The 21,927-nt window shown below is 37.5% G+C and overlaps 1 protein-coding gene across 3 annotated transcripts in view; it reads left to right on the top strand.

Annotated features, from left to right (window-relative positions):
- The window catches only part of LOC131349780 (protein jagged-1a-like), a 24,575-nt gene extending 16,921 nt beyond the window's left edge, over positions 1 to 7,654 (top strand). The window contains exons 6-7 of one of the 3 annotated variants that reach the window (XM_058385318.1): positions 742 to 872; positions 5,747 to 7,654. In XM_058385318.1, coding sequence (XP_058241301.1) covers positions 742 to 872; positions 5,747 to 5,934 — 319 coding nt within the window. In that variant the 3' untranslated portion in view covers positions 5,935 to 7,654. The remainder of the gene's footprint in view (positions 1 to 741; positions 873 to 5,746) is intronic. The other 2 variants (XM_058385320.1, XM_058385319.1) reach the window with 2 other exon arrangements.
- Positions 7,655 to 21,927: the final 14,273 nt, after the last annotated feature.

Here is a 21,927-nt window from a genome sequence, read left to right as displayed (position 1 = left end):
ACTCCTAAATATTTTCAAACCAAAACAAATCCCACTTCTTTGTGTACGAAATTTTTCTCTCCATTTTAAGACCTGAGTATTAAAGTGAACACGGAGGGATAAATAGCACAGTCGAGAGGCTTAACAAAACGCAATACACTCTACATGTGGTTAAGATCATGAAAACATGGAAATATGCGCCAAAGCACAAGCTAGCTGATCCCTGAGGCTAATGATTAACCTAGCTATCATATAACTGTTTTATGCAAAGTGCGATGACTCTGCAAGCAAGACAGACGCGTTAGGAGCATCAACTTTTTCCTCAGATGTGGTAGTCATTTACTAGGAAAAGTCTCGCTACACTCAGAGTTGCTAATGTTATCATCAAGCGCTAACCGAATTCTGTGTGTAGTTAAATGCTAACCTGGAAAATAGCATAATGTTAAAACACCTGGCTCAAATGCCACTGAATGTTGATTTATTCATTATAAAGGATTTTTTTTTGCTAGCACTTGATGCTAAGTCTAGCTACAGTTTAACTCTGGTTGTATGGAGCGACATGTTGACGTTCCTGATAGTTCTGTCTCATTTCCACCTTCACTGCACTTCTCTCTCGTACTAAACTGTTATGTGATAGCTAGACAAATATCCACAGCCTTTAAATTATTCCTGGTGTGCAAATTTTTACAGAGATATTCGGTTATCTTGTCTAACCATAAGCACCTTGTGTGTGTGTGTGTGTGTGTGTGTGTGTGTGTGAAGGTGTTCGTATGGGTGGCAGGGGGAGTACTGCAATCAGTGTATCCCATACCCCGGCTGTGTGCATGGTACCTGTGAGGAACCGTGGCAGTGTCTCTGCGACACCAACTGGGGAGGACTGCTCTGTGACAAAGGTAGTCCAGTTTCCATGGAAACGTGCACGATATTACCATATACTTTAAAGTTATTAGCATATAACTAACGCTCACATGCTAACTGATATTAATATCAGTGGATCGTTGGAGCGGGGTGTAGATCGAGATGTGATCGCGTGTGTGTGCGTGTGTGTGTGTGTATGTGTGCGTGTGTGTGTGCGTGTGTGTGTGCGTGTGTGTGTGTGTGTGTGCGCGTGTGCGTGTTTGTGTGTGTGTGTGTGTGCGTGTGTGTGTGTGTGCGGTTTAGACCTAAACACGTGTGGCACCCGGCAGCCGTGTCTGAACGGAGGAACATGTAGTAACACAGGACCCAACAAGTATCTTTCTAGTACAGCTAGATCAGCATATCTCTCTGCCCTAACGACGATAACAAAAACAATCCTAAATTTTTATTTAGTACTGTAGCAAAACTAACTAGGAGTAAAACCACTGTAAAAAAGCACACACCATCTATATGCAGCAGAACCTTGTGCAACACTAACGTCCTCCTGCTCAACTCTGACAAGACAGAGGTGCTTGTACTTGGAGCACATGCAGCTACAGATGTGGCATTTAAAAATGCGCGCTTTTTCCCACGGTATGCCGCGATTCCGCCCGCAGTGTGCCGCGAGATCCTGCGAGTCGGCGCTTTGGTATTTAAATGCATGTGTTGTACTTCACCGAATTTCCACCAGGTGGCACATGGTACAACTCTGGCCTGAGCACATTATACAGTATAATGCAGTTCTTATATATATATATTTTAATACTTTAATACATATATAATAATATTTACATTTTAAATGAATATATATAAATTTACCCGTGACTGTGTGAGTGTAAAGCTGCGAAGTATTTTATGTGCTTTGTAAATACTTAATTGCGCTGGTGTTGTCCCGCCATTTGCACATAACTTGTTTTTGTTCAACTTTAAAGATGCCTGTGCAAAGATAAAAATTAAAATGGAAAACCTCTTCAGATTAAAGTCATTATAATGCAAAATTTAACTGGTAGTTATTCCAGAAAAAAAGTCAAACTAAATAAAATTGTGACAAAGTAGTAATATTTCGCAAAGAAAGTTAACACTATGAGAATAACGTAAAAATCACGAGATTCGTAGCAATACAGGATTAAATTCGTGATATTTTGAGAATAATGTCATTATTTACATTAACATGTTTAGAGTGATGAATAATATATTAGGCCTATTTGTGTATAGTGAAATTAAGGTATTAATAAAACGACTTAATGCATTAAGCTACTTTGAGAATACGCACAAAAGTGAAACTTTACTCGTTACAGTTACTCTCATTGGTTGGTGATTATTGTTTCGCGCGCAGAGAGCAGCGGAAAAAAGAATGGTTTATTGATCTACCTAAATAAATATGATATTTTAAAAATGTCAAAGAGACCGTCAAACATATTTTTTCATTTTTTAAAATCCATGAGAAAAGCTGATGGTGTGCCTGATCAAAAGAGATCCTGAGAAGATGGAACTGCACACCTTTTATCAAGATAGTGGGAGACAGAAGCAAAGCGAGTTACACGGAGACAGAAACCTCCACTGATCAGATAAATGATACTGAGCACAGTCCTACTAAATCGCATATGGTAGCAGATAACAGAAAGCATATGGTAGCAGATAGCAGAAAGCATATGGTAGCAGCATGGACGACGGCAGGCCATGTTAAGGTGGGCTTTAGCCCCCTAACATTTCTACTCAGCCCTCCTAAAATTCTGCCATTCTCCATAAACTCTACACCAGGAACGATTCTAGGATTTTCATTTAAGGGGGCTCAGCCCCCAATGTGGGTATAATAGTAAAAATATAATAATTAATTAATTAAGATAAAGGTTTGACTAACAGGGTAGGATGGTGATCTCCCCAATCCCCTTTAAATTTTACATAAAAACAGACTTTGGCTCCTCCCCGTCTTTCAGCGCGTTCTTCAATCCTCAGACCACGGCGTCACAGAGCGAGGATCAGAGGACGTGTGTGTGTGGGTGTGGGTGGGTGTGTGTGGGTGTGGGTGTGGGTGGGTGTGTGTGGGTGTGGGTGTGATCAGGAAGACTCGTATTTGGCTTGTTCAGTACTCAAATGTTTACCATCCTACCCTGTTAGTCAAACCTTTATTTTAATTAATTAATTAATTTATTTTTACTATTTACCCTCATTGGGGGCTGAGACCCCCTTAAATGAAAATCCTAGAATCGCCCCTGGCAAAGAGTTAAATGGCTTCAACTTGGGGCATATATACATTCTAATGTAGCGGGCGTCAGAATTTAGGAACACATATCATCTGACATATATGATCAATATGGAACAGAATAATACACGAGACCATTCAGCAACGGATTAATGTTTATAATTGCGCTACCACCGGTTAGTGACGTCATGTTCCGGGAAAACTGAAGTTGTGTGGTTGGTGTCGGTCACAGCGGCGAGACACTGCTGGTTTTGTTCCGGAAATTATTCATGTACAAATTAAGCACTGTTTGGGGGGCAATATCCAGACTTGGACCAGGAGCGATTGCAATATTTGAAGGGATAATGGACCGGTCTTTCTTCGAGGAAGCTATCATAAAAGAAACCACCGCCCAATGTAATCACTCAATAAAAACCTTAAAATAATAAAAATGTGGTCTGATTGCATTAAATAAAAAATAAACATTATGCAGACTCTTCAGCTTGCTCATCATTTTGGTTAGAAAGTATTAAACCGATTAAACTAACTAAAGACTAGATTGTGACATACAAAGGTGAGTTATTGTACAGTTTTATCCCCGAATTCGGCACCGTGTTCTGACAATCTAACTCATAAGAGTAAACCCTCCCCAACCCTAAAAGTCAGTGTGGGGGAGGATCTCTCAGATAGTTTGAACACCGCTCGAACCGGTTTTTACATGTAAATTACATTTAGCACCTCTTTGGGGAAGAAAGGCGAAGAGATCGCCTCAAAAACATCCTAAAACTTCCCCTAATTTAATCCACTAACAAACATCCTGCTGTCTATGTATATTAATGTATATTTAAGCTGTGAAACAATAAACAAACAATATTAAATCAGATAGTATATCAGAACTACTGTAGTAGGCGGAGGCTCCTGTAAAGCTTTTTTATATGCCATTTAATGTCAAAGAACTGCGCTACATAAACTCAGATGAATGTGGGAAGTAAGATTCAGAGTGCATGAGTTTACAGTACTGTACATAGCAGCGGGCTGCGGGAGGGAGATGCTGCAGTGATTATTAAACAGAGACCATGTTCAGATAGATAGATATATTTCATATTTAGAAGTGTTTTAGAGAATATATAAACGTGACATAAGATAATATATAAGTGCTACAGTAACGATCAAACGCGTATGATGTAAAAACTATTAATAACTGAGCCATAAAAATGTTAGAGCCATTTGACCAATCCATAAACAATTTTTTACATATTGCTATAATATTATAACAATGGCTTGAAATAGCTTTTAGGCACAATATGTTTTATCCATTACACTCAAAACGAGTGCGTAAGTAGAAGAAGGGCGCATTTGTAGAATCTTAAGATTTTTTTTAAACGTATCCTGATGGAGGCTCGCGCTCCGTGTTCAGCTGCCTGCAGGGCAACGCGCTCTTCACGCTTCCATCACACGCAATAAAACCTCACACCAAGTTAAATATGAATTCCACACGTTTACTTTCTTTGTTGCTTGTTTTAATCTGCTTCTGAGAGAAATTCCGTGGCCAAGCACATCATTTAATGTGTTTGACTTCATGCAACAGTATTAAACTCATGCAATATAGGGATTAAGTTGTAATGTTTTATTTATTTTCACTTCATGATGCAGAAAAACTAGTTGCTATTTAGTGCTTTTGTTACCTCTAGGTTGGTGTAACAGCATGCCCAGATCCAGAACACCAGAGGGAGCCCTCACCCGAGTATTAACACACACAAACTCAATTCCGGGTCTGCTTGGGCATTTAAGCAGCACACACCCTTTATTACACGCAAAGTATCATTCCCTCGAGATGTACCAAGCCTTTGTTGAATTACTACCTTGATATTGCTATGAACCTTGCCTGTTATTATCTGACTACGAGTTTCTGTTTTGGTTTCTAGTGTTTGCTTTCCGGTTTTTGACTTGTGCCTCGCTTTATGGTTTCCGATTTCTGCATGTGGATTTATCAGTAAAGATCTGCGCATGGATTCGAACATTCCGGTCTCAGATGAGTCCTTACAATAGGATTATTGTAATGTCTTACTGTCTGGATGTACCAGTAGGAGCATAAATTAGCTCCAGTTAGTCCAGAACGCAGCAGCTAGAGTCCTAACTAGAACCAGAAGATATGAACACATCACTCCTATCTTAGCCACACTACATTGGCACCCAGTCAGATTTCGCATTGATTATAAAATACTGTCACTGACCTATAAAGCACTAAATGTTCTCCCGCCACAGTACCTGAGCGATCTTTAGTCTTTTATGATCCGACACGCCTACTCTGTTCAAAGGGTGCAGGTTATTTGGTAGTACCTCAAGTAGAAACCACACAGTTATGGAACAGCCTTCCAATTAGTGTTCAGGATTCAGACACAGTCTCAATGTTTAAGTCTAGGCTGAAGATGCATTTGTTTAGTCAAGCTTTTAATGTATAGTTTTCTTAAGTTAAGGAGCAGATCTGGAAGGTCAGTCGCTCAGGTTTGCTGACTGTGAAGTGGTTGGATGCTTTATGTCCCGGGAAGCCTTCATGTCTGTCACCTTCAGGCTCTCCCTTTTAGTTATGCTGTCATAGCTAGTCTTGCCGGAGTCTTTAAACATCACATGATCAGAAGCATACTTAATATCTTATTAATCTTAATATCTTAATATCCTATTTTCCAGCTTCCGGTGTGACCACTGCCTCTACCCCTGGTCAGAGTCTTGTCGCTTGGTGGTGCTCACTGATGCTGTGGATGGATCTGTGTGGACAGCCTGACCCAGGAGACAGCCATGGACAGAGCCACTTGGGGACTTTCACACCATCACAGATCTGCCATTACATCTGTCAGCTTGAGACAGCAAGGAATTAGTGTCTTTAATGACCTCAGAAACTACAGTGACCTAATAGTTCCTCATGAGCCATTTATTGCTGTTGTAAAAAGGACATTAATCAGCTACAGTTACATTATTTACTGTCCAGTGTCACCCAAATGAGGATGGGTTCCCTTCTGAGCCTAGTTCTTCTCAAGGTTTCTTCCTTATATCATCTCAGGGAGTTTTTCCTTGCCACCGTCACCACAGGCTTGCTCATTTGGCATAAAATAAAATAGGGATAAAATAGTTTAATAATTTAATTTAATAATTTTTTATTTTTTAATTATATAAAAAATATATCTATCATTCAGTGGTGTGCTGTCAGGGCCAGCAAGGCCTTCTCTGCCGGCCTAAACAGCAGTGATCCGAATCACTGACTTGCATTTTAATATAATTAAAATATTTTTCCATGAATGTGTATTAAATTATTCTCCATAGTCTATTCTCTACATTTCATAGCTTTGCTCTTGGTTGCGCTGCTTCCAGTAGTGTATATTTATGATAAGAGTATTTATCCAATCATATTTCAGCCAGTAGCTGATATCATGTGTTGCCAGGGTGAAAGAAATCTGCCTTAAGGCCTTCAGAATCAATAGTGCAGGCGCCCGTAGCTTAAAATAAGTGGCAATGAAACTGTTACATCACTGGGGCCATCTAGCAGGCATACGATTACGTCAGCAATTTCCCGTCCTTTGATTGGATAATTGGAGTAGTCAGAGAGGCAGCGAACTGCACATAAACATTGTTTCTATATTCGCTGTGTCCCATTTCGGATGCTGCGTCCTCAGGAGATTGCTCTTTGCTGCATATGTCATCAAGAATGTCTTTTTTGAGAAATGTAACCGTAAAAAAATTGACTATTCCTTGTGAGGTGTGAAATACTGTAGCCTAATTTCTTTATTACTTTGCTATTTAACGGTTGATTATTATCTATTGCCATAGCATCCAGGGACGATTCTAGAATTTTCATTTAAGGGGGGCTCAGCCCCCAGTGAGGGTATAATAGAAATAAAATAAAATAAAAAAATAAAATAAAATAAAGGTTTGACTAACAGGTTAAGATGGTAAACTTATTGCAGCATTCCACTGTATTGCATAGATATGTATAACACAGTACTGAACAAGCCAAATACGAGTCTTCCTGATCACACACACACACTTGTCCTCTGATCCTTGCTTTGCGACGCAGCAGTCTGTGGATTGAAGAACGCGCTGAAAGACGGGGAGGAGCCGAAGTCTGCTGCCGTTTTCATATGAAATTTTGAGGGGACCGAGGCGATCACCAATTTGTGTACAATTTATAGAGAATTGTAGAGGGCTGAGTAGAAAATGGCCTAGCAACGCCCATGGTGGCGTCATAATGATGGTATAGAGGTGGATTAATTCAGGAAGGTCACCAGTGAAGGCCTAGGTCTGAAATGCACAGTCCACCACTGGTATCATTACATAACTTAATTCCACAATGGGTTCATTCATTAATCTTCAGTAAAGTCTTTATCCTGATCAGGGTCACGGTGGCTCCCTATCATGGACACACTAGGCACAAAGAGGGAACACACCATAGCAACGGAATCAAGCACATGGACACTAACACAAATCATGTGTAAGCATTTTTTTATGTTGGCTACTGGAACCAGTGCTACTTGATGAAAAGAAACCAACTTGTACTTAGTTAATGTTGACTATTTACATGAAATAAACGTAAAGTTAAATAAAGTTCCTGCAACTTAATACCTTTCATTTTTTTGTGTTCTTTGGGCACATACCCAAGAACACTACTTGATGATGTCTCCTTTCCAGCATTTTGGACTTGCAATAGTAGTCAACTGAAAAGTTTTGCACAGGCCCATAGAACAGGAAGACGTGCATTTGCATGGTACAGTACAATAGCATCAGTGCTTGACAACCCAGTAAAAAGCATTCTGGCTTGTTGGTTTGATGGAATGATTCATCCTTTTTGTGCAAGACGTCCTGGGTTCAAATCCTGTATGAGCCTATGCTTTCCCATTAACTCTTTGTTCTGCAAGACTTGGATTTTGCTTATCATGTTAACCAAGATTCATGATGTATTTGGCCCAATGCCAAGAGCTGCTTACTTGGTTCACACTTGGCTGCTGGGTTCTTGAGGGTTGCAGAAAGGTTAAAATCCTACAAGAGCCCTTGCTTTATTGTTAACTTGACTTTGTGTAACCTTTTGATCAGACCCAAGTCCATACAAACAGGATGGCCGTACAGTTGCAGAGTACAGTGAACATCCGTCTGCATACAGCAAGCGAGAGAAGGATGTCGTGGCTTGTTACTTAGGGTGTGAGAGGTCCTGGGTTCAAAACCCTGATTTTAAGTGGAATAGACTGGGTGGGATAAAACTAATGAAAACTTATAGGGCTGGCTGCTTGTTTCTCAAGAGGTTCAAGATCCATGCTTTATTCAACCAAATAACCTCTGATATTAATTTGAATATATGATTGAATGCAGTTATTATACTACAGACACAAAATGCAAACAATTAGTAAAGAAGCTGTCATGCTAGCAAACAGCTAAATATTATCACTAAACATATCTAAATTTAGCCTCAACAAATTTAAACAAGCAATAAAATATATTATGAACATTCACTGCTTGTTGTTTAAACAAAGAATTTAGCATATATGATACCAGCGCTGACATGACTATGAGTAAGTAAAAGTGGGTGGAGCTAGATGTGGTAAGATACAGTTTAGAAAGTTTCACAGAGATCCTGTCATTTATACCTACTGCAAGAGAGACACAACAGTCATGTTACTCTTCTTTATTTTCATAGTTGTTAAAAACATTGGTAAGTCATTTATATTATACACAAACTTTTGATAAATGCTTTTATAAATATATATATATATATATATATATATATATATATATATATATATATATATATATATATATATATATATATATAAACATATAAACAATATATGTATTAACAATATGTATTAAATAATTTAAGATACTGAGTTTTAATGTAACACTAGTGACCTGAAGACTTCACTCTTCATTATTTAGCAGTTTATAAAATAGCACTTGATCCAGCACTGATATTAGCCAGTCAGCTTTCTCAGGCAGCTGTGTGCTCCTTCTGTCTGTTAGTGTTGGTGTTACATGTTATTTGTGATCAGTCAAGAGCTGACAGCACAAGTTAGCAAACTAATTAAAACACAAGCCCATGCTGAACAGAAAAGACTTCTCTGCTCTAAACCCTTTGAGCAGACAGAAAGATCTTCAGCCAAAAATATCTCACTAAATCACAAGTTCTCATAGCCAGCGGTAGCAGCATTTAGCTCACTGACTTTAGGTAGCTTAGAAAATGACAGTGTAAAGTTCACATGCCAGAAATACCCCATTTCATCATTTCAGGAATAATGATATTAAATGTTTATTATTCAATGAACAGTTATTTCTTTCTTTATTGTGCTTGAGATCTGATGTGTTCAACATATGTTTCTTTGCAGGTTTACTTTGGTCTTGAGTCTTGAACAATAAAGAATGTCTCCTAATTTGATTTCCCAGTGTGCTTTTGACATTAATTGAAATACTTCAGCACTTAATTGCTGTGGGTTTTGGGAATGTGTCTGTTCCCCATAGAAATCCTGCATCTGTGGAACCTGTAAAAGAAAGCAAGTCTGTTTAGGAAACTTCTAAGTGAGATTGTTCCCTAAGTTAATGATCCATTCAGTATTTCTTTCTAGCTAGCTTGAATTCCTCAAGGTATATGTTGCAACTGTCATTTGTAACCTGTCACATGTAACAGTAAAAGTTATATATTAAGTTATTTCAGGAGTTGTTTGTTCTCTGATGTAACCGTAACAATAGCTAGCTAGCAAGCTAACATTAGCTATGTCTGTTTATAATAGTAGCTTGCAGAGTCAAATGCTGCACTCATACAGTAGTTCAGAATTATCAGCTAACAAAAACACAAAACCTCTTGTTACCTATACAGCCTGAATACAAGTATAGCTTTTCTATTTAAATAAAGTAAAATACATACTTGAAAATGTACTTATTTTCAAAAGTTCAAGTATCAAAGGTTAAAGTATAGTGAGTTATTGTGTCCTTTGGAGACAGCCCTGACCTCTAACTCCGAAAGATATGTTTAAGAGGTGAAGTCAGATGCAGTGGGTTGATCAGCAACAGTGGAATAGTTCTGTGTTGTATTAGTGACTCAGTTCACTGTCACTGATACTGTGAAGTGATGATCTGTGTAAAATTATGCTCCAACAGCATCACTTCCTGGGTGTGGCCTTCTAGATCCACTGCAACCCTGACCAGGATAAAGCAGTTATTGAAGATGAATGAATGTAGGTGTATATTGACAGGTGTGGGAGTGTGATCAGGATATAATTCAAGATATAACATAGTTTTCTAATGAACTGATATTAAAGAAAATAGTCTCACTGCTCTGCATTTATTGAGTGTATAACACATTCTGCTCATTCAGTCACTCAGAATAAACTGTTTAATGTAGTCACACTGAGCATCTTTAAGTAGATAAACATAACTATTAGATGAACACAAATTAAATCTATATGAGTTTCTGGTTGTCAGTGAAATATGGTTATAGTAAGAATGTTCTTTTAACTGAGAGAATTGTTGGAGAAAGTTTCTGTTCCTCTGCAGATCTTTTTCTGTCTAGATGATATTCTGTTTGTATCTCCAATCCACTTACTGATGTTTTTAGAATGTGACAGGGAACTGGATAACCTGGAGAAAACACACACAGGACTCAAGGAGAACACCACATAGAAATTATCCATGTGTACTTCACATCCCAACCTGTCAACACCGAGGTACATGTAGGTACACTGCATGGCCACAGGTATGTGGACATCTGACCAAGGAACCCACATGTGCTTGTTGAACATCCTATTGCAAAGTCATGGCCTCCTATTTCAGATATGGGGGTCAATTTAGGCATCTTTATATTTTTGGCCATATAGTGTATTCATGATTAACACCTACAGTCATGTCCATAAAGATTAGCTGATTACAGTGGTATTGATAAAAGTAAATCTAAATGTATATGAAAGCCACAGGGAGGAGGTAAGACACCTAAAGCAAATAAAACACTCAGTTTACCAAACACACACCAAGTGAAAACCAACCTTCATTCAAATCAGCAAATGTCATGCACACATACCAAACACCTCTCTCCTGTGAGGCTTAATGGCTTTCTGGCATCTTTGATAGTATGACCAAGACCAGCAGAAGATTTTCTTCTCACTTTAGTGAAATGCCTTAGAAAATGTTCTATGAAATAAACAACCAAATATGAGTGAAAATGAGATTAAAGTGTATACTTTCACCTTTAATTTAAGAGTTTTTCATTCAAATCGGGTGAACAGTGTAGGAAATACTACACCTTTTTTACTAAGCACAATGATAGTCCACCATAAAATCCCATCAGTTTGTCAGTTTTCTGCAGAGACAGGAGACTAAACCTCGCCTCTTCTATCATCACTACATTCACGGAATTCACATCCACATTCAGCATCCTGTGCAGTTTCTTTTACTTCAGCTGAGCCTTACCAGGAAAATGAATTTAAGAAATCACCCACTTTGTACATGTTTTATCAGAATTCATCAGTACAAATTGGGGCAAAGTGGTAAAGAAGTAGAGAAAACAAACAAACAAACAAAACCTTGTTGTGGTATAGTCATTCTCCTTTCTCCACAAGATGGCGTAGTCAGTTAGCTTATTGTGGGCAAAGGACTAGGTTCCTGCTCACATACCCCAGAGATGTTGATGTTGATTGATAAACTACTTTTATATCCTGGCTTTATTAAGCAGATGGCTATATTAATTATGTTCAAATGAGTCAAATGACAAGGGAAAGAAAAGAGGCTGGTTTGTTCATCACCTCAGTGAAATACCCTCCAAACTGTCCTATTTATAACAACAGGTTTATCACAACAAACAAACAAATAAGCACACAAACAATGCCCCAATGTACAGTATATATTTTAAATTTACAAACACAATATATAGTAATTTAATTATTAATTAATGTTTATAGAATAGATTGAATGTTTTCATTATTAAAAAATTCTATGCTGTCAGTATTTGTTTACTGTGTGCTTAGGACCGGTTCCTCCTTCGAGGCTGAATCAGTAACATTAGTGACACTGTCATGTGATGCTGTGGGGTGGAGCTTCATGAACCATCATGATGATCACATAGAGCAAAGAAAGAATATTTTCATTCAGCTAAAACTATTCATCATGTTCACTGTTATATTCATGTGTCTTTGGCTTTCACTAGGTGAGTTAACACTGACATTTTGTTATTGCAGAAATATTCATTGTTGAATTACTAAATAATTACTTTTTGTCGTGTTATGAAGCATCAGACTGTAGGTGTGATTTATGTAATTCTGACTTGATTGTGTAAAGTTTAAAAACATTATGATGTCTTCTCTATGACAGGTGACTCCATGGGAGATTCCATAAAGCCACTTTTCACTCATGAAGTTGTAGATGAAGGTGATAATGTTACTCTGTCCTGCAAATATGAAACAGTTGTTACAGGAAGCACCAACCTGCAATGGTACAGACAATATCCAAAATCTAAGTCTGAGTTCCTTCTTTACATCACTCCAAATGGAGATAAAAGTGAATCCATTCCACCACGTCTGTCTGCTGAAATTGATAAAAATAAAAACCAAGTGGATCTGATCATCTCCTCTGCTGCTGTATCAGACTCTGCACTATACTACTGTGCTCTGAGGCCCACAGTGACAGGAAATCCAGCTGCACTGTACAAAAACTTTCACACAGTTTTGTTATACTGAAAGCAGTTCTACTGATGATTTTGAATTTACGTGGCATTAGGGGAATTCTGTCTCTTTTTCAATTCATACAAAATTCATAAATTTGTTTTGACAAATGTTGGATTATTAGGAGACTAATATTATTATTATTTTTTTTCCTGGTCAGAGATCTATAAGTTCTATCAGAGGATACAGCAAGCCATTGCACAGACAGTAACCTAGAGCGTTCAGCTAGGCTGGTTTTCATATATAGAGTCTCAAGGGGTCACTCAATCACTTTCATTTTCTGAAGCTCAGGAGTGAACCAGGGAGAGGTGCAGGAAGAGGGAACCAGACTTATACTGGTGGGAACATGTCCTTCTAAAGCTTGAGAAATGGCAAGGTTATAGCTGGACAGAATCTCAGAAGGGTGGGAAAATTTAGCAGAGTCAAGAATAGAAAAAGCATAAATAGAGAAGAGAAACATATTGGGTCAATCCCTTGTCCATGAGCTTATGGTCAGAGATACCCAGCTTAACCCAAATGAATAGTTTAGGTCAAGTGTGTGATCATGAGAGTGGGTGGGTAAGTTTACATGTTGCATAAGGTTAAAGTTTTCCAGTATTGACATAAGTTCCTCGGTTTTAGCAGAATCCGTGTCTACATGGATATTGAAGTCATCAAGTTGTATTACAGGTGAAGATGTTGTGTTCACTAAGGTGGTCAATAGATTAGAATTATAATGAGTGGTGTTAGACCAACCACCTTCAATGTCAGATACTCAAATAAGGTTATATTGTGGAAGGCAGTACTGAATATTTTGAGTTTGTTGCAGTGAACAACAGCATGCTCACCACCACAAGCAGACATATAATGTATTACAGTATTACAGAGAAAAAATTCTTTATAAATATACAAAGTTTAAATACTCTTTTTGATGAATCAAACCTCTTTTTGTCTGTGAACTTTTATTTGCATTTTTAGGTTGTTATGAAGTCTCGTACGAAGACTGAAGCAATTGTTAACGCTGTGATAGCGCCACATTCGGTCGACTTAGCTCTGAAAGCACGGGAAGACATACCTTATTGTGCTGTTTGATGGAAGCAATCACGGCAGCTGAGACTTTCATGCTTACTTAATTGGTAATCAGGGACTACTGGGAAAGATTTGTTCTTCAGGAAAGTATACGAGAGAACATCAGGAGGACTGAAATGATTTTTGACTGAAATAGTGATTTTATTTTCTTCTTTTTTTTCATTTCAACTGATTTTTTTTATTTTACTTTAACCTATGGCCTTAAAGAAAGAAAGAGTGTCATGTAAAAGGTGTTAAATGCTAAACATTTTTTTTTTAATTTGTTTGTTTTTGTTCTATTGTTGAGGGCCAAAAGTTGAATGAAAATGATGTTATTACTTTATGTATTAAAGTTCAGTAACATAGTTTCATGGTTGTATTTACACCCTCCCAACTCCATCCTGATCCTTCCACCCACAGTGGGTGTTCTTCTATCATACATACTGCACAAATATTATCTTAACCCCAGCCCTGGTTAAAGAAACTAAATAAAAGAACAGGAATTTTTAAAATTACATTTTTAATTTAACTTAAATGTAATCACTGTTTATTTTATTTTGAACTGGTGCTTTGTTATTGTCTGGTGTTTAAAGGAGTGTACAAATAAATATAATATTCAATAGTTTCATAATTTTTAAATTTTGTTATTCAGTGTAAACACTCACATTTATGCCAATTTATGCCAGAAATCAATGTTCAAAGTCTCCATACTGTGTGTTCTGTGTTCATACTGTGTTCTGTGTTCATACTGTGTTCTGTGTTCATACTGTGTTCTGTGTTCATACTGTGTTCTGTGTTCATGCTGTGTTCTGTGTTCATGCTGTGTTCTGTGTTCATACTGTGTTCTGTGTTCATACTGTGTTCTGTGTTCATGCTGTGTTCTGTGTTCATGCTGTGTTCTGTGTTCATACTGTGTTCTGTGTTCATACTGTGTTCTGTGTTCATACTGTGTTCTGTGTTCATACTGTGTTCTGTGTTCATACTGTGTTCTGTGTTCATGCTGTGTTCTGTGTTCATACTGTGTTCTGTGTTCATACTGTGTTCTGTGTTCATACTGTGCTCTGTGTTCTGTGTTCATACTGTGCTCTGTGTTCATACTGTGTTCTGTGTTCATACTGTGTTCTGTGTTCATATTGTGTTCTGTGTTCATATTGTGTTCTGTGTTCATATTGTGTTCTGTGTTCATACTGTGTTCTGTGTTCATATTGTGTTCTGTGTTCATACTGTGTTCTGTGTTCATACTGTGTTCTGTGTTCATATTGTGTTCTGTGTTCATACTGTGCTCTGTGTTCTGTGTTCATACTGTGCTCTGTGTTCATACTGTGTTCTGTGTTCATACTGTGTTCTGTGTTCATACTGTGCTCTGTGTTCATACTGTGTTCTGTGTTCATACTGTGTTCTGTGTTCATACTGTGTTCTGTGTTCATACTGTGTTCTGTGTTCATACTGTGTTCTGTGTTCATACTGTGTTCTGTGTTCATACTGTGTTCTGTGTTCATATTGTGTTCTGTGTTCATACTGTGTTCTGTGTTCATACTGTGTTCTGTGTTCATACTGTGTTCTGTGTTCATACTGTGTTCTGTGTTCATACTGTGTTCTGTGTTCATACTGTGCTCTGTGTTCATATTGTGTTCTGTGTTCATATTGTGTTCTGTGTTCATACTGTGCTCTGTGTTCATATTGTGTTCTGTGTTCATATTGTGTTCTGTGTTCATACTGTGCTCTGTGTTCATATTGTGTTCTGTGTTCATATTGTGTTCTGTGTTCATACTGTGTTCATACTGTGCTCTGTGTTCATATTGTGTTCTGTGTTCATACTGTGTTCTGTGTTCATACTGTGTTCTGTGTTCATACTGTGTTCTGTGTTCATACTGTGCTCTGTGTTCATACTGTGTTCTGTGTTCATACTGTGTTCTGTGTTCATACTGTGCTCTGTGTTCCTACTGTGTTCTGTGTTCATACTGTGCTCTGTGTTCATACTGTGCTCTGTGTTCATATTGTGTTCTGTGTTCATACTGTGTTCTGTGTTCATACTGTGTTCTGTGTTCATACTGTGCTCTGTGTTCATATTGTGTTCTGTGTTCATACTGTGTTCTGTGTTCATATTGTGTTCTGTGTTCATATTGTGTTCTGTGTTCATACTGTGCTCTGTGTTCATATTGTGTTCTGTGTTCATATTGTGTTCTGTGTTCATACTGTGTTCTGTGTTCATACTGTGCTCTGTGTTCATATTGTGTTCTGTGTTCATACTGTGTTCTGTGTTCATACTGTGTTCTGTGTTCATACTGTGTTCTGTGTTCATACTGTGCTCTGTGTTCATATTGTGTTCTGTGTTCATACTGTGCTCTGTGTTCATACTGTGCTCTGTGTTCATATTGTGTTCTGTGTTCATACTGTGCTCTGTGTTCATATTGTGTTCTGTGTTCATATTGTGTTCTGTGTTCATATTGTGTTCTGTGTTCATACTGTGTTCTGTGTTCATACTGTGTTCTGTGTTCATACTGTGTTCTGTGTTCATACTGTGTTCTGTGTTCATATTGTGTTCTGTGTTCATACTGTGTTCTGTGTTCATACTGTGCTCTGTGTTCATATTGTGTTCTGTGTTCATACTGTGCTCTGTGTTCATATTGTGTTCTGTGTTCATATTGTGTTCTGTGTTCATACTGTGTTCTGTGTTCATACTGTGTTCTGTGTTCATACTGTGTTCTGTGTAAACAATTCCTTACTTTGGATAAAATCAGCTGTCAAATAAAATAAAACTACAATTTACCAATGCATGAGTTAAGTTCATATATAGTTAAGTTTATATAAGTAGTATATGTACTAAATGTGTGATGGCTGAGAAAATCCATCAGATATTACTGTGACTAAACAAAAAACACCCAAATATTATGATAAAGACCCATATTAACAAATCTAGCAGTAAATGCAGTCAGTCTGCCTAAAGATGTCTAAAACCTGGTTAGTTATGCTGCATTTCTCATTCAATAAATGTCACACTTTGATCAGTTTAATTATGTCTGTGATGGACCTGTACTGCCAGAGAGAAGAGCTTACACACTCTGTACAGAGGGCAATAGATAAAGTTTTAAAATGTTTTACTGACCTAAACAGAAGACGGGAAATTTAGCCAACAAACATAATTCCCAGGCAACAACACAAACATGTTAATATGACTAATTACAATATGTATTTACATGTGTATCATTACATAACTGAATTCCACAATGGGTTCATTCATTAATCTTCAGTAAAGACTTTATCCTGATCAGGGTCACGGTGGCTCCAGAATCTATCATGGACACTTTTTCTCCTTTTTCTCCATAAATTGTACACAAATTCGTGATCGCCTCAGTCTCCTTTAAATTTCATATGAAGTCTGTTTAGGAAACTTCTAAGTGAGATTTTTGTTTTTACCCCAAGACACAGACTGTTATTTTCAGTTTTTGTTGCTAGATAACTTGTAGTCTTCAAGCATATATTGCAACATTATAATTGCCTTTTAACATCTCATATGTAACAGTAATGTATCAGGTTATTCTATGAGGTGATTGTTCTCTAATAAAACTGTGAGAATAGCTAGCTAGCAAGCTAACATTAGCTATGTGTGTTTATAACAGTAGCTTGAAGAGTTAAATGCTGCACTTATACAGTAGTTCAGAATGATCAGCTAACAAAACACCTGTACCTATACAGCCTGAAAACAAGTATAGCTTTTCTATTAAAATTTCTATTCAAAATAAAGTAGAAAAATACTTCATTTCATGCTTGGAAATGAACTTTGTTTCAAAAGTTAGTACCAAAGGTTAAAGTATTGTGAGTTATTGTGTCTTTTTGGTGTTAGAGTCATGAGACACAGCCCTGACCTCTAACTCCAAAAGATGTGTTTAAGAGGTGAAGTCAGATGCAGTGGGTTGATCAGCAACAGTGGAATAGTTCTGTGTTGTATTAGTGACTCAGTTCACTGTCACTGATACTGTGAAGTGATGATCTGTGTAAAATTATGCTCCAACAGCATCACTTCCTGGGTGTGTCCTTCTAGAGACGTGTAAAGTTCAGCACATACAGCACTATTATACAGAATCCTCACAGAGCTGTGTTCAGAAATGGATCAACTATACAACTTACTGTACATAGTGAGATACATACCACTGATTCTCACTCTAGTTACAGGTAATTTTCATCAGTTCATCAATTAATTAATGGAATCAACTAATATTCATAGAATTAATTCATTTATTTTTAATATCAGTGTTTTTGGTGTTACACAAAAAACATTTTTAGAATTTTTCGATATTTGTATTATATCTTTATTAATCATTTTTCAATACAACAGGCAGTTTTGCTGATAAAATTTGGCCGAAGGACAAAGATGTCAACATTGTGGGGAAGGAAACAGACCCTGTTACTCTGAGATGTTCATATGAATCAAGCAGTGGTAGCATTCGGCTTTATTGGTACAGACAATATCCTAACAGTGCACCACAGTTTTTACTGCTTAAAGGTGCAAAGTTAGCAAGTTCAGATCAGTACAACCCCTCTGGCTCTCGATTCAATGCAGAAACATCCCCAGACTCTACTGAACTCACTATCAAAGATCTGCAGATCTCAGATTCTGCACTCTATCACTGTGCTCTTACAGTAGCAGCACAGTGATACAGAGTCACTGAGAGACTGTACAAAAACCTATGAAATAATTCATTTGAAGTTCAACGTTTAATATCAAAGATACTTCCTTTAGCAACTTATCAGTTAACCACAGACACAAAAGACATTTGTGGTAACATATGCAGCTGAAGAAAGAGAATAAAATAAAGAGACACTGTGTCACTTGTTGCTGGTGTGTACTGTTTAAAATTTAATTCATTGTACTTTTGCATTGTAGTTTTTCCCATGATTAATTCGAATGAATTTTCATTCATTTATATGTACAAACACATATTAGGATTTGTCATGTATTCTAAGAGGCACAATATTGTACAACTTGTTTGGGGATTCACAACATTCAGAAGTGTCTAATTTAAGAGGTGTAGTATAATCTAGGGAAGGAGAATAATATTTTCAAAGGTGTCCCAAAGTAACATTGTCAACCTTGCAGAAAATATCCCAATGGCATTTTCCCCATTGTTCTCTTAAAGGTTTTGTGGAGGACAGGGGAGTCAGGGAATCAAACCTGAGGTAAATTTTATGCAGTGTGCTTGATGATTATGATACTTATGTATTTTGATTTAAAAAAAGCCCTTGTCTGGTGCCTCCATTGTCTTGGACTTCCAAATGTCATCAAAATGCAGACAAAAGCCATAAATATCATTAAAATAAGTTCAGGTGCTCTAACTGGCAGACTGTTACAGATTTGCAGTTGCAGGTCACCATGTCAACATGACAGATGAAGAATATCAATATTGTATTTATACTACACACTTATACTGATCAATGTGTACTGTATCAGTGGCCGAGCAGAAGATACTGAATCAGAAGCAGTAGGTACTGATAAAGTCATTGAAAAGTAAGGAACAGGTGTGCAGCGGTGGGGCGGTAGGGTGCATACAACGTTAACAAAAACACATGGGAACATAATTAAACCCTGCCAGACCGCCCTCTGGTGTCCTGACAGGGAACTGTCCAGCAGTCCATGACAGTAAATGCAGTCAGTCTGCCTAAAGATGTCTAAAAACTGGTTATGCTGCGTTTCTCATTCAATAAATGTCACACTTTGTTCAGTTTAATTATGTCTGTGATGGACCTGTATTGCCAGAGAGAAGAGCTTACACACTCTGTACAGATGGCAGTAGATAAAGTTTTAAAATGTTTTACTGACCTAATCAGAAGATGGGAAATTTTGCCAACAGAACAAAATTCCCAGGCTGTAACACAAACATGTTAATATGACTAATTACAATATGTATTTTCATGTGTATCATTACATGAATTCCACAATGGGTTCATTCACTGATCTTCCTAAATAAAGGCTCCAGAATCATGGACACACTAGGCATAAGGAGGGAATACACCAGTGGTGGGTTATCAGTGTCAGCAAGGCCTTCTCTGCTGGCCTAAACAGCAGTGATCTGAATCACTGACTTGCATTTTAATATATTTAATATATTTTTCCATGAATGTGTATTAAATTATTCACAGTTGTCTATTCTCTAAACTTCATAGCTTTTCTCTTGGTTGCGCTGCTTCCAGTAGTGTATATTTATGATAAGAGTATTTATCCAATCATATTTCAGCCAGTGGCTGACATCATGTGTTGCCAGGGTGAAAGAAATCTGCCTTAAGGCCTTAAGAATAAATAGTGCAGGCGCCCATAGCTTAAAATAAATGGCAATGAAATGGTTAAATTAACCAATCAGATTTCGAGTTGGCGTCATTGGGTCCATCTAGCAGGCATACGATTATGTCAGCAATTTCCCGTCCTTTGATTGGATAATCAGAGAATATATACTTTGCTATTTAACGGTTGATTAGTATCTATTGCCGTGGCGTCATAATGATGGTATAGAGGAGGATTAATTCAGGAACGACACCAGTGAAGGCCTAGGTGTGAAATGCACAGCCCACCACTGGAATACACCATATCACAGGTGTGGAAAAAGTACTGAGAATGTACATGTACATGAAGCTTTGCACATTGTCACTATTTGTGTAAGTATTTTTATTTCTACTGAAACCAGTGCTACTTAATGAAAAGAAATTAATTTGTATTTAGTTAATGTTGACTATTTTCACGAAATGAACCAAGTTCCTGCCACTTAATATTGGCTTCCTTTCATTCCTTTCTGTTCTTTGGGCACATCCCCAAGAACACTGCTTGTTGATGTCTCCTTTCCAACAAAATGGAGTTAGTGAAATTATTACAATAGTCGTCAACTGAAAAGTTTATCATGAGCCCATAGAACAGGAAGATGTACATTTGCAGGGTACAATGAAATTGCATCAGTGCACAACTTCCCTGTCCAGGGCAATCTGGCTCATTTGACTAGAGTTATGATTCTCACTTTGGGTGTGAGAGATCCCAGATGAGCCCTTCCTATATTGTTAACATGTTACATGGAATAGACTGAGTGGGACAAAACTAATGGAAACTTGGAGTGCCGGCTGCTTGGTTCTCATTTGGAAGCTTGTTTCTTGAGAGGTCCAAGGAGGTGCAAATCCCATGGTGTATTTCACCAAATAACCTCTGAAAATCAAAGCTCCAACCTTGAGCCTATCCCAGGAATGCTGGGAGTAGGGTGGGTCCTTGGATTGAAGCCTCTTACAGGACACCATGCTAAAACACTCATTCACACCTAGGGGCAATCTAGATAAATCAGCTATTGGCATGTCTTGTGGCCATGGAGAGAGCCTCCAAAACTACACATAGTGAGTAATCTGTGGCTCAGAATCAAAGCAGGGATGCTGAAGCTATGTCAAGGTGCTACTTATCTACTTGACTAACTAGCTGCTGTAGCTCACTAGTGTGTATTATTTTATGCAAATTATAACAAAATATAGATGATTCAGAACTTAGCCAACTGCTTGCTATCGGGTTGTAGACGTAATCTGGTGACTTCACATGACTTCATCTCACAGCTAAACAGCACAGCAGGACCTTCATCAAACTGAACAAAAGAGACATGCTTTTACTTGGACCAAAGTCTGCAGTGAATTGTCGTATTGCATGCCTCTAAAATGTGCACATAATAAAAAATACCAGCATAAACATATGCCAAAAATGATTCACTATAAAAAAAAAAAATTAGAACGTGTCGCAAGTAAGCAAAGGTTCACTAGTGAATTAAAATTAATCTGAATATATGATTGAATGCAGTTACTATACTACAGAAACAATATGGAAACAATTAGTAAAGAGGTTCTCATTCTAGTGAACTGCTTAATATTATCACTAAATCTATCAAAATTTAGCCTTAACAGACTTAAACAAGCAATAAAATATATTATGAACATTCACTGCTTGTTGTTTAAACAATGGATTTAGCACATATAATGCCAGAACTGAAAAATATTATTACTAAGTAAAAGTGGGTGGAGCTAGATGTGGTAAGATACAGTTTAGAAAGTTTCACAGAGATCCTGCCATTTATACCTACTGCAAGAGAGACACAACAGTCATGTTACTCTTCTTTATTTTCA

This window comes from Hemibagrus wyckioides, unplaced genomic scaffold (assembly GCF_019097595.1).
Source record: "Hemibagrus wyckioides isolate EC202008001 unplaced genomic scaffold, SWU_Hwy_1.0 Contig12, whole genome shotgun sequence".
Lineage (NCBI taxonomy): Eukaryota > Metazoa > Chordata > Actinopteri > Siluriformes > Bagridae > Hemibagrus > Hemibagrus wyckioides.
This window is presented reverse-complemented; position numbering and strand designations above follow the sequence as displayed.